Here is a 13,389-nt window from a genome sequence, read left to right on the forward strand (position 1 = left end):
GCCCATTACTCTGTCCCACCCAATCCTACTTCAGTGAGGCCTCCTCCAGCAGTGCTGAGTGCCAGGCTCTGGCTGCTGACCCTGAGTGGCTTGGCTTTGAAACAAAGGTGAGTTGGGCCAGGGGCAGCAGAGAGATCAGCATAGTCAGGTCACACCATAGGTCCCAGTGCATCACCCCACTTGGCTAAGGAGCCAACTCAAGGAGCTCTGTGGGAAACCAGTTGTGCACAAAGAGCCTGAGGAGCTCTTGGGGGATGCTTGGGAAGGCTCAGCGTGTGATGGATGCAGGACTACACTTACCCATGTAGCCGACGGTGCCCACCCGGCCGCGGATCAGGTCTCCCTCAGGGATCTTTACGGCCAGCCCCAGGTCTGAGATTCTGATGTGGCCTATGGGGGACAGCAGGGTTAGAAGACCCCTACAACAGCTATGGTGACACAGACTGGCAAGGGCCACAGACTGGCAAGACATGAGCTCTCAGCGTTACCATCTGTTTAATAAAGATGTGACCCTAATCTGCCCTCTCAGGGTGACCATAGAACACTGGGAGCATCGAGGTGGGACCCCATGTGGGTAAATGACACATTTTAGGAGTAGCATAAAGGTGACAAAGGATGCCTGGATCCAGCTGGACACTGCCGGCCTGCCCCAAGAAAGGCACTAATGAGCTTCCTGGAAGGCTGAGGTCACGGAGTTGAAGACGTACTGGCCTGATTCTGGGATTGCTTCACAGGAAAAATATGAGATTCCCCTGACATTTTGCAACAATTTGCTTAAGGGGAAAAAACTGTAAAGCAATTTGGGAAGCCACTCCCTGCCTTGTTGGTCTTTGGAGGTGGTTTGTTTTTTCCCTTTGGAGAAATGAGAAGGGCAAATGTCTGGCCCAGCTTGGTGGAACACGGAGGTAGAATGAGCTCAGTGTCCAGGGCTGGCCCCAAAGGCTCAGGCAGCACTGGCTGAGAGCGCCACCTCTGTCTTTGTCTGGTCCACTATGCAGGGTCATGGCTATATCTTGCCCTGTAGGAAGGACATGTCCCCTCCTGTTCCCTGCCTGTGGGTACCAGGAATCCCTCAAGCCTAGACCACCACAGGCCTAGTCCAGAGACCCCCACCAGGCCAGAGGTACACAATTTCCACAGCTCTGTGGTGCCTGGCATCAGGAAAGGGGCAGAGGGCATGTGGGTGACAGAAGCAGGCGCGGGACCTTGGCACAGCGCTGAGACTGCGGTGTGGTCTGAGCCCATCAGAGAGGGGCAGCAGACCCTGAGCACCCTGCTCTTCCACAGGCAGCAACCCCCTCAAGACTGATCTCCAGGCTGCTGAGGCCTGGCCCCCTCTTGCCCTTCCTTTTATTGGGGGCTGATGAAGTCTAGGGTATCTAAGAGTCCTGGTTTCTGCTCTCAGCTCCCCACTCTGATCACCAGGTAATCTTGGCAGGCAGGTTCCTTGGAGCCTCGGTCTTGTCATCTGTGAGATGGGCACCTGGAATACACCCTGTCCTCTCTGTGGAGACTGGGAAGATCTAGTCAGGTAGAAGGTGTAAAATCTATTTCAGGTGAGAGGCTAAACTGTTGTGAATTCCTGAAGTTGCTCTTGCTCACACCCAAGAGAAAATAATGATGGTAACATGCAAATGACGATGTCTGACATTGTCACAGCTGGCTGGAGTTGACAAACTCCCCTCAGGCCATCGTGTGCAGCCTCACCACATTGAATTCCCTCTTGCAGGCAGGGTTCACCACTTCGCACACAGGACGAGGGGCAGGGATGTGCAGACAAAGTTTCTGAACTGCCAGGCTCCTCAGTGAGCCATCTCTGTCTTGCATCCCAGCAGATTCACACTGCTTCTTCACCAAGCAGGAGCTTCATTCCACAACCTGCTCCAGGGCCCGGGAGTGAGGAGTGGAGTGGGGTCCTCTGCCCCATGAGCCCCTGTGCTCCTGTGGTCCCAGGGCCAGCCTCTCCATGCCTGCAGAGTCCCTTTGCTCTGAGTGGCTCATGATGCTTAGCTCGGCTTCATCACTGAAAGGCTTTGAACCGCTCCCTGACTTACCATAATCATCCAACAGGATGTTTTCAGGTTTCAGATCTCTGCAAGAGAAGGACGACAGCATCTGAGTGTGGCCATTCTGGACAGTAAGGACACATGGCATTTGGGTTGACCCCACTTCTGGGCCCAGGCCATCTGGTGTCTAGATCAAGACCATCTTGAGCTCATCTCTCTCCTTCCAGTAATTTAAAACAAACACTGCTGTTTGCCATCTGCATTTCTCCCACCCTAGAATGGCCAGCCCTGGCACCTGTCCCCATGCCTGTGGTGATAGACACCCTTGAGGGCTGCCGGTTAAGGGAAGGAAAGAAGAGAAGTAATTGAGCCCGGTGTACCATCATAGAATCCAAAGAGAAGGCTGTGGAGAGGATGATCCCAGGGAAAAAGATCCTTGTGGAACACCAGGAGGCTGGCACATCCCCCAGTCCTGCTACCCCACAGCTGGGAGGAAGTATAGTCAGAAGGCATAGCCAGGTGTGGCTACATCATCCCTCCTGCAGTGTCCCCTCTGTTTGATGACAGGACTTTGCTTGTAACAAGGGGAACCTTGTTCTGCCTTGCCAGAATGGAGGGCAGGCAGCAGAAGGGCCTGCTTTCCTAGTGAAAGGTCTTCTCTTCTCAGAGGGGGTGTGCGTAGCTCAGTAACACTACAGAGCAAACGAAACAGCATCTGGATGGAGGCTCCAGTTCCCACGACTTCATTTAACTGGTGGCAGCTGTCCTCATGGGGAGTGGCTCACATACCCGGGCCTGCACAGTCTCACAAAGTGATGACTGGAGCTGGTACCTACTCACTTATTGAAAACTACTTTTGTTGCTGTTGTTATTTATGAGGCGTTCTTTTGATGTGTTAACAATTCCAAATAAGGGCAAGAGCCATTATCTCAAATAAACCAGCTGCCACTGCGTCCGAATGACAGCTTACTAGGAGCTGCTGACCAGAACCGAACTCATAGAGAGGCTAGAGCAGGTGGTCAGAGTGGGGAGGAGGCACCCTGGTCCCCTGCCTCTCTAGAGGAAGGGGAGCTGGGACTCAGGGGCTTTCTTTTTCCTTTTTAATGGAAAGGCAATCAAGTGGGGCATTCTTTTCAATCCTTAGGGAAAATGTTCTGACTCTCTTTTCACTTGAATGAAAACAAAACAAAAACAAAGGCAGGAGACAGCACAGAGGGGAGCCAGAGATAATCTCTGCCCAGAGCTCCAGGCATAGGTCTTCAAACCAGGCCATGTGGGTGCCCAGGAGCCTGTGGGACTGTTGGGGTCCGGCATGTTGGCAATTTCAGGGCTGTGGGTTTCTTTCTTTTTCTTTTTTTCATGTTTGAGCCTGAAGCCTCATGCTTGTTAGGCAGGCGCTCTAACACTTGAGCCATGACCCCAGACTATTTTGCTGTAGTTGTTTTTTTGAATAGGGTTTTTTTTTTTGGTTTGGGCTGGCCTGGATCACAATCCTCCTATTTACACTTCTCTAATAGCAGAGATGACAGACTCCTACCACCGTGCCCAGCTTGTTGGTTGAGATGGGGTCTCCCTAGCTTTTTGCCTGGGACAGGTAGCACCTTGAAGGAGCAGTCAGTTTGAGGAACATTACTTCATGTGTCTAGCTTCCCTAAGATTTGGAACCAGAAGACACTAGCTGGAGACTGGCCCATCTAACTTACTGGGTTCAGGAAGCCCTTGGCTCTGGGGTGGGAGGAGTCAGTCTGGCTCCTGCACTCTCACCTCATGCTTGTCCAGGTTTGGGTTTGAGGAGGAGTTGGGGGAGAGGGGACAGCCCCATCCATCCTGACTCTAGAAGTGCCCCTCACCTATAGACGGTATTCTCACGGTGCAGGTCTTCCAAGCCACAGAGGATCTCTGCAGCATAAAACAAGGCTCGCTCCTCCTCGAAGCCAGGGTTCCCCATGTTGTAGATGTGGAACTTCAGGTCGCCCCCATTCATGATGGTCAGGACAAGGCACAGCGCATCTTTTGTCTCGTAGGCATAGGCCAGGTTGACCTGGGAATGCAAGAGTAGTGCTGTGGTTGGTCATGGTGACTGCCACCTACTTCTGCTTCCCTTCTCAGGATCCTTGAAGCTGCAGAGGGGGTGGTGGGAGGGACAGAGCAGCCTCACACTGCTTCGCTGCACCCAGACAGCTCAGTGACCCTGCTGGTTTCCCCTCTGGGCTAATGAAGGACTCATACTCAGTTCCTTCCAACAACTGGCTGGAAGTGAGGGGGCAAGGAGGGCAGAAGCAGGTAGTTCCTTGACTTTCTGAGATTCCTACCAGGTGGTATCTGTGCTTTCACAGAGCATGTGCAGGCATCAGTTGGAGAAAACTAGACACTGCCTCATTGGTTAGTCAGAAAAGCAGGGCATGGCTGCCCTTCAGAGACTCAGGGGTGCGTGGGCTCGGAGGTGACCAGTGGGACTTTGGGAAGTGGAATACAGCCTGGCCAAGACTTTCATTTGCATTCAGGACATGCAGGGGACCACCAATGGAGGTGGATCTGGCCACTTGCTGGTGGATTCCAGACACCCAACATGCCGTGGATTGAGGCCATGGGGTACCAGGAGAGGCAGGCAGTGCCGGGCTGAGGCAAATTCCTCTGAGTGGTGTTCTTTCTCCATTTAGGAAGTTTGCACAAATGAAATCTGACTCCCAGACCAGGGACAAGGACCAGAGAACTTAGTTGTAAACATCAGGAGCAACAATAGTTATTTCCAAGGAGACAAAATGGCAGCTGGGGGTGAACGAGCTCATAGGGATTGTGTTTCTTCCATCTACTGTTTTCTTTCTCCCATACCTACTCAGGGCATCCCAAGGAAGGACTCCAGAAGGTGTACCTGAAATGTCACCTGAAAGTCCATGTATTAAAAGATTGATCCTCAGGGTAGTGCTACTCAGAGGTGGTGGGTCTTTTAGGAAGAAGGAGGCCCTGAGGCTAGTGGGCTTGTGCTCTTGAAGGGGATTGTGGGAATTTACCCCTTCCTATCTCTCTGTTTTGCTTCCTGGCTCACAATGTAAGTGCTTTTGCTTTGCCATGTACTCCCACCATGATGTGCCACCCTTGGGACAGACCCAAAGCAATGGCACCACCTAAGCTTGGACTGGAATCTCCAGAACTGTGAGCCAAAATAAACACATTCTGTTTATAAGTTAAGTGCCTCAGATACTTCTCTATAGTAATGGAAAGCTGACTAATCCAACTTGTCACTGCACGAACTCCTGCTAGAGGCAGGAGATGGGGCACAGTCAAGGAAAGTCCAGTCATCGAACCCAATGGCCCTTGAAGGAGTGCCAGTCCAGGTTCGTCAGGCATGAAATCCTTTTCCTTGAGTAGGACCTACTAGCACTGCCCCTTATAGATGAGGGCGCCACAGGTAATAATTGAGACGGCAATCAGTGGTCATAGTAGGCCTTGGCCAAAACTGGCTAGTATTACCCTCATCTACCTCCTCCTGCAAGGTACTATCACACTATCCACCCCTCCCTTAGACAAGACCAGATTCTGGGAAAGCCTGGGATGAGATCTAGAAGCTCTGTCCCCTTCGAGTGTCCTTTTATAAAATCACCCTCCTCTGGGGATGACCAAAGCATTAGGTTGATGGTGGCTTGTCTCCTCTCTCACACAGTTGGTGGGAGTTCAATTGGGGCAAACTTGGTGGGCAGTTATTTGGGAACAGTGATCAGATAAAAAATGCACAAGCTCTCTGCTACAGAAATTCCTCTACCACAAATAAATCCTATGAATACATCCACAGAAATACACCAGGGAATGTTCAAAGGTGGGCATTCGGCATGGTTTGTAATGGTTTAAAAACAAGAAACAAGGATTGGCTATAAAGAATATGGTTTACCTCTTCAGAGAAAAGATGTATAGCTTTCAAAAATGGAGTACAGATATAGGTCTGGACAGAAAAGATGATGAATAATTTCAGGGGAAAACATTGCAGCATAAGATGTATAGGATAATTCTATTGGCTAAAAATAATAAAGCCTATATATGAATAAAGTGTCTGGGTGGTTACTCAAAGCGGGAGGCATTTATTTTTATTTTTATTGTGTACCTTTCTGTGGTGTCTGAAGATTTACCTTGGGGATATACAGTTTTTGTGGTAACACAGGGCATTTAGAGCTGACCAAATACCCATGTATTCCTTGACACTTTCCAGCCTCCCATCAGCTAGCTTGTTCCTCAAGGTCAAGGACCTATGGCTAATGGACTGTGGGTGGAAGTATGGAATGTTGGTTCAGCTGAGATGGTAAAAAGTCCTTATCTGTGGAGACTCCCCAACATCCTCTTCAGGCTATAGATGGAGGAGGGTGGCTTAATCTGACTGGACTTGATGTGAACGACAGATAAACTTTTGTTGTATGCAGTGACATAGAGTCAGGGCTAATTTGTTGATGGAGCAGAGCCTAGCTAGGCTGAGGAACAGGATACACAAACAAAAGGGCGGTTTTCTTGGATGTTCCGCCATGATGTTTCCATCAGAATGAAGGCAGTCTAGAGGGTCTGTGGAAACCAGAGCTCTTCAGATGGGTCTTGAGTAGACTTGCTTTGTTCACTGAGCACCCTACAAGGTGGTCCTGGAGAATAGAGACCTCAGGTTTACACACGGAGGGGACCAGGCACCAGCCAGCTCTGGTGACAGAATAAAGTTGGCTACAATGGACCTGGAGCTGCCTTGTGATGGAGGAAGGTCTGGCTATCTTTCTGTAGTTTGTCCCTCTCACTGGCACTACACTTCTCTGGCCATATTGTCGGACCACTCCTTGTAGAGAAGGGAAGTCCTGGTCACCAAAGTGTTGGCCTATCAATGGCCCTAGACACTCACCACAAACTGGCTGTTGACCTTCTCAAGGATCTGCTTCTCGTTGAGCGCCATGGACTCCCCTTTCCGCTTTTTGATCCTCTTCTTCTCCAAGCGCTTGCAGGCATACATTTTACCCGTGGCCCGAACCTGGCAGGCACAAACCTGAAGTGCAAGAAAGATACCAAGGTCACAGAGCACCATGATGGTTTGTCCAAACCCCTCCAAGGCCAGGATGCCAGGTCTCTAGGGCTGGAACTAATGGGCCCAGAGACAGTGGGCATGGTCTATGGGTGCCGTGGCTCACAGGACCCATGACACCTGGTGCTGCACCACTGCTGGCCATGTCCTCATGGGCTGGCTTTAGGGCCATTTTTCTTTCATTCCTCCTGGTCCCAAAGGTGCAGAAACAGCCATTCACACGAGGTTAGGTGATGGCAGAGACTTCAAGTGCTGTTCCCCTCTCTGTGACAACTGAATTTTTACCTGTCAGACACTGGGTGGAGAGGTTTGTTTTGCGGGACAGTAAAGGGAGACTTACAAGAACCCTAACTTCATAATTCAGAGGAATAGGAACAGGGTGTTTGGGCTGTAGTCCTTGTTCTGCTCCTTATTGGCTGTATGAACTTGACTGGACCATTCAGACCTTCTGAACCTCACTTTCCTCATCTCTAAAATGACAGCAGCGAAGCTGGCCTCATATGTTAGGAAGATCAGATGGTGTTCAATGAATCTCTATTCCCATGTAACCCTGAATACTAATGGCATCACCTAGATGGTAACTGGTCACTGGTCAAGATCATTCAGCTCCCTCTTGCCCTCACTTCTCCCTCCTCAGATACAACCCAGAGAACTTTTCTCTCCCCTGGAGGCAGGCTGGAAAGGGGCTCCACCTCACCTGTCTGTGCCAGGCAGCCTCCTTCCCACCTCACACATCTTACAGCACCCCAAGGCTTAGGCCCCTTGCCCTCCCTCTTTGCCACCTAGGGGCCCACACAGAACTGCGACTTCCCTTGGGAAACCAGGCTTGGAGGACACCTCAGGCCAATCCAGGAGGGACAAGAAAGGGAAGCAGAGCCTGGGAACTTCCAGTAGAGAACCTGGATGGCCACTCACCTCCCCAAAGCCCCCTTTTCCAAGCACTCGATACTGCCGGAAAGTGTTTTTGGTCACTGGTTGCCTGTTGAAAAAGTAAGAATCAGACATTGGTCTCCGAGTGAAGATTCAGGATCCACAAGAAATAGACAAGGGTCCTGTTGAAGGCTGCTGACGAGGCACACTTCCTGGGGAACCTATGGGAATCACTGCTGTGACTGGGCCTTTGAAGACTTCTTCTGGGGCTAGTGTACAAATCCTGGGCCACTGGCCCTGAGCCCTGGAGACTGGGAGATATGCAGCCTGACTTGCAGAGGGCAGGGCGGCAGGCTGGGAAGACAAGCTGAGAGTATTCAACTTCACCCTACTGGGTGAGGGCTTCCCCAGTAGAAGCTCAAACAAAACCTGGACAGCCCAGAAAGCTGTGTCTCTGCACAGGGACAGGGGAGGGAGCAGGCCGGGAGTCACTAAGGAGACCACAGCCTCACCTGCAGAGCTTGGCTTGCCCAGCAAAGGGACTGCACTTCCTGTCCCAGGTACCCACAAGTGCTCTTGCAACCCAGAGAAGACCCCGCCTCCTAGGGGCAAAGGCTGCTGGCTGCAGGTCTAGACTGGGGAGCTTTTGACCATCAGTTCCCAACCTTTCCATCACTGGGGACCCCTTTATTATATTTCCCCCATCAATCCAGGACATTAGAAGATCCTGAATGTCCAAAGCAGTATTTATGAATTAATCATTACTTTGGGTCTCCTGACTCTCCATTTTAATTAGCCAAAGCCACTTGTTATGTCCAATCAGACAGGACTTCTGATCATGAGGCAAGGATGGTACTTCCTGGAGTTAACAAATAAACAGTCCTCCAGTTGCAGCCAAGGACTTAACAGTGCACAGGGCTTGTTTTCTATTCCTGGCCTGGTTGGCTACAAATGGCCAGCTTAAAATGTTAAAATTGACTGTTGGAGCTCCAGGGCTATTTTAAAGCTCCCCTCCCCCCAGAGCAGGGGTTGGAAGAGACTGAATTGGGCTAAAGAGGTGGGTCAGCTTGAGAAGGGCCAGTGAGGCACCAGCTGCCCAGCAGCTCTCAGGAAAATGTTCCCTCCATGGAGATCCTTCCCACTGCTGGGGCCTTAAGGGTTTGGCTCTCACTGGGAATCACATCTTCTGTGGCTGCTGTGTCAGGACAGCCCTGAAAACCCAGGGTCTCCAATTCATATGTCGTGACTCACTTCTCTGCTGGTGTTTCTGCATGTGGGAAGGGGCCCAGTCCCTGTAGGAAGCACACAGTTGCCCCTCTGCAGGACTGTCCACTGCTCTGCTTCCACCTTGTGCACAAGAGCAGCCCTGGCAGCCTAGAGCAAACCTGTAATGCGCAGCGTCCACCACTCGGCCTTGGGAGCCTTTCCTATTGCCGCTCTTGAAACCACATGAAGGAGGCCCAGGCCTAACAGTTTACGATCACAGCGAACAAACAGTTGGTCGACATTACCGCAGAACTCCTCTGCTAGGGGGAAATGAGTGTAATACAATTTCCAAGGAATTTCTTGGTTAACCTTGGAAGGGAAAAAAAAATCCCTTTAATATTTCAACAGTACAGCACGGTCTTGTTTGGAAAAAAAAAAAAAAAAGAAAAAAGAAAAAGCAAGGCAGGGTGCTTACCAATCAATTAGAGCATCCCTAGGCCAGGGCCCTGCACTACTGGGTCTAAAAAATAAAGCTTCCAAAAGGGAACTTTTTTCCAGTCAATATTCAGATTAAAAATGTCCATTTCTTGTGCTTGAAACAGGTAAGTAAAATGAAAGCCAAGGTCAAAATTCCATCAGAATTAGAATGCTAGGTGGACTAAAGACCAAGGGCTTGAGTGAGGGACATAGACTATAGGTTCCAGGCTTGTCAGGTCTTTGCTGTGTGTCCCAGGGCCAACCTATCAGCCTCTCTGAGACTTACATATTCAGTAAAGTGGAAATGATGAGAATGCATATGCATCTATCTCAGTGTTCCTTTAAGCTGCTGTGTGTCAGATGTCATTATTTAAACTCCTTGGAATAAAGGATGCGACCCCTCTGGGGGTCTCCATGGTAACAACTGTTCTGCTAGAAGTACTCTGTACATACACTTATGTCATCCTCACTCTGGCTTCAGGAGGTGGGACTATCACGGTCTCCATTCTGCTGATGGAAACACTTAGGCTTCAAGAAGGGGAGAGGGTTGCCCATGGCCCTGCCTGGTAACTGGTGGGACTAGAACTGGGGTCTAGGTAGCTTTGCTGCAGAGCCCTGGTCTTGTGTTCTGACCCCTCTCAGCCATCCTGGGTGAGAAGGTGAAGATCAGGGTCCTGTGTTATATAGCCTGGGACTCCACAGCCTGTGCTGTGACCCTCAGCCCCAGGAGTAGACATGCAGCAAGTTAGCAGCTTCCCTCAGCCCTGGACATGGAGAGTGGAGGATGCTGATGGTCCCCAGCACTGCTCAGCATTGACCTCCTGCAGCCAAATAGCTGACTGTCAAATGTGTGCCTTGCCCAGCATTAGCTGTGCTGATCTCACCCTCTCCCCACGCCTACAAGGCGGACACTGTTGACTCCATTTTACCACTAAAGGAAGTGAGGTGTGGCAGGGTGAGCTACCTCTACAAAAAACCCTCCTCGGCAGGCTGTCTGGGCCAAACTTCACTTCTCCAGCCTTCCTGAGCTGTGACATGCCATGCAGGACAGTCAGTGGTGGGCATCAGGGCAACAGAGAAAGCCAGCCTCTGGTTACTCTATCATCTCCACTGGTCAGGGTAGAGAGAAACAGCCCATCCAGCAGCTGTAAGCAGGGTGCTTTCCTGCTGAGCCTCCTGAAGTGGGCAGAGCAGGACTGCTTTAAGGGGGTTCCTGGCCCACAGCTCCTATGTAACCTGCAGAGGGTCTGACCACAGTGGTGCTGGCACACATGCAGGCTTCTGGAGTAGGATGTCTCCTTAAGCATGAAGAATCTGGATGGCTATGAGTATCAGGACTATGGGGATAAGGACCTCTGGGCTGGGGAAGGAGATGCTCCACACTTGGGTACCAGCTTAGCCCAGGATGGAGTTAAGGCAGGCATCGCCCTGCACTGCAAGACCTGGAATGCAGAGCACTGCTCTGGGGGTCCTGCTCTGAGCCAGGGTCCCCCTGGGCTATATTACTGGCTTGCTGGGGGAGAAGGCAGGTCATGTTCCTCCATGTCCTTGCATTCTCATCAGTCACAAGGAGGCCATATCCATCCAAGTGACAGCCATGTTTGTGAGAGTACTTTGAAGAGAATGAGGCAGTAAATGAGCCATGAATGGATGCCTGGTCTCACTCATTACTAGAGACACAAAAATAAACAATAAGGAAAAGCCCACTGCTCATACATGGGGAAGAAAACAATTGAACAATGTTGAGGAAGATGGAAAAGCAGGGGCTTGGTGCTGGTGGGGCTGGAAAATTGGGAGTGGCTGTTTTGGTGGGAGATTTAATAATCCCTGAGAGTTTAGAATCAAGTGCCTTATTGGATGTACTTGCAAAAGTACATAAAGATTTATGCATATAGCCACTCACTACTCAGGGAAGGTTACATTAAAAAATGAGAAAAGGGGCTGGAAGTGTAGCTCAATGGTAGAACATGTACTTAGTAGGGTGTGATCCTAGGCACAGAAAAAAAAAATAATTGAGAGCAGCCTCAATGTCTGTTAAGAGGGCACTGGGTTAAACAAAGGATGTGTGACTATTTGAAAGACTATAGCAATTCTAATTTACTAACAAAGAATGAATTCCCAAAGACAGTGAACCAAAGAAGGAGGAGATGCTGTGTGTGTGTGTATGTGTGTGTGTGTGTGTGTGTACACGCATGTGTAGCCACGTGCATGACTGTGCATTCATTCGCTCTAATGAGGACAGAGCAGTTCTAGAATACCTAGGAAAATCATAAGTAGAAGGAGGATGGTTCATTTTATTGTAAGCATGGGTCAGAGGGAGGTGACTGATTTTTGTATGAGTCCTCAGATGAGCCCCTGCATGCTCTTCTCCCACCTGCACACTCTCATGCATGAGGTGTGGACTGCTCACCTTTCCAGCCACTTCCACTGCAGAAAGCGGTCAAAATACATGCTGTCCAGGTATTCATGGAATGGTTCTCCCCTCAGGTAGTCATGGACAGACCTACTCAGAGGGACAGAAGGAGGAGTATGTTATAATCCCAATCTTGGGTAGAGCTGTACCTACCAGGTCACTGCCTTTACAAACACACACAAACAAGGCCTTGTAATAGATGATGTCTATCTGGCCTGAGGCCTCGCAGTCATTCTGCTGAAGGTTATTTGAAACTGGTGGGCTCTGCACACATTTATTGGGCCCCTGCCATGTGCTGGGCATCATTAGGCCATGGATGAGCAGGCAGTGCAAGGCAGACATTGTGATGGTGTTAATCATAGCGTTAAGCCATAATCCTGGAGACAAGCCCTCACAAATCCAGGATCAGTAAGGCCTCTCTGAAGAAGGGACTTCAAGCAGAGGCAGGTAACAGATACAGACTTGCTGAGGTGAGGGAGGGTTGAGATTCAGAGGTGGGGAGTGGGTAAGAGGCATGCAGCCCCCCGGTAGTCCAGACTTTGTATTTGGTCTGGGACCAACAAAGCCAAGATGTGCTTTTTGTGTACACAGCAGAATGTACTGATTATCTGCTGTGGGCCAGGCCAGGCTCTGGGACACCAGGGACTCCTGTGCATCTTAGGCCACCAGGGCTGGGGCTGGCAGGATTCAAATCTGGCTATGGGCAGGGATGGGTTTCTTCCCTTTACAATTAGCCAATCTAGCCCAGGCACTTGGGACCTGGGGAAAGGAAGAGACTGCGGCAGGCTGGGGACATGCCAGAAGCTGGCCCTTCTCTCAGGGTCATGATCACCAACTGGCTTCTACCCACTATCACACACTTGGCCAGCTCAACAGAGCAGAACTGGCTTGGTGCTGCTATTCTCCCCAAAGCTCCTAAAAAGCACTAGGCCCCAGTGGCCCTCCCTAAACATAAGGTTTCATTGTTGTCCCCCAGCTCTTCCCTGGGTTGGTGCACGAGGGTTGCTGGTTTTGTCACATAAGCTCCATGAAGGCCAGGATTGGGTTCTGGTTTGGTATTCCCAGCACACAGGCAGGTACTCAATGTCTATGGTACTTGATAAGGACACACAAAAAGTTCCAAAACTCCTCCAGCTGTGAGGAGAGCTGGCTTTGGATGGATCCAGGCAGGTATGTGTACTGGTGTGCTGGAGTGTCAGCTTATAGGCGGAGGTGAATGTGTACAGGTTGAAGTGGAGGCTTAGTTGGGCTCAGCTGTCTAGCTTGTCTCCTTAGCTGGGGGCATAGGGCCTGCAGACAAGGTGGGGTGGTGCCAGTGAGTGGGCAGCCTGTGGCCCCCTCTGGCATCAGCACTACCAGTGCAGTGGTGTGGG

General features: G+C 50.6%; 1 protein-coding gene across 3 annotated transcripts in view; it reads right to left on the minus strand.

Annotated features, from left to right (window-relative positions):
- The window catches only part of Grk5 (G protein-coupled receptor kinase 5), a 193,247-nt gene that overhangs the window by 14,625 nt on the left and 165,233 nt on the right, over positions 1-13,389 (minus strand). For all 3 annotated transcript variants that reach the window (XM_020186188.2, XM_074078204.1, XM_074078205.1), the window contains 6 exons: positions 12,014-12,106; positions 7,966-8,029; positions 6,874-7,014; positions 3,857-4,047; positions 2,055-2,092; positions 301-390 (listed from right to left, as the gene is read on the minus strand). In XM_020186188.2, coding sequence (XP_020041777.2) covers positions 301-390; positions 2,055-2,092; positions 3,857-4,047; positions 6,874-7,014; positions 7,966-8,029; positions 12,014-12,106 — 617 coding nt within the window. The remainder of the gene's footprint in view (positions 1-300; positions 391-2,054; positions 2,093-3,856; positions 4,048-6,873; positions 7,015-7,965; positions 8,030-12,013; positions 12,107-13,389) is intronic.

The sequence above is a fragment of the Castor canadensis genome, chromosome 7 (genome assembly GCF_047511655.1).
Source record: "Castor canadensis chromosome 7, mCasCan1.hap1v2, whole genome shotgun sequence".
Taxonomy (NCBI): domain Eukaryota; kingdom Metazoa; phylum Chordata; class Mammalia; order Rodentia; family Castoridae; genus Castor; species Castor canadensis.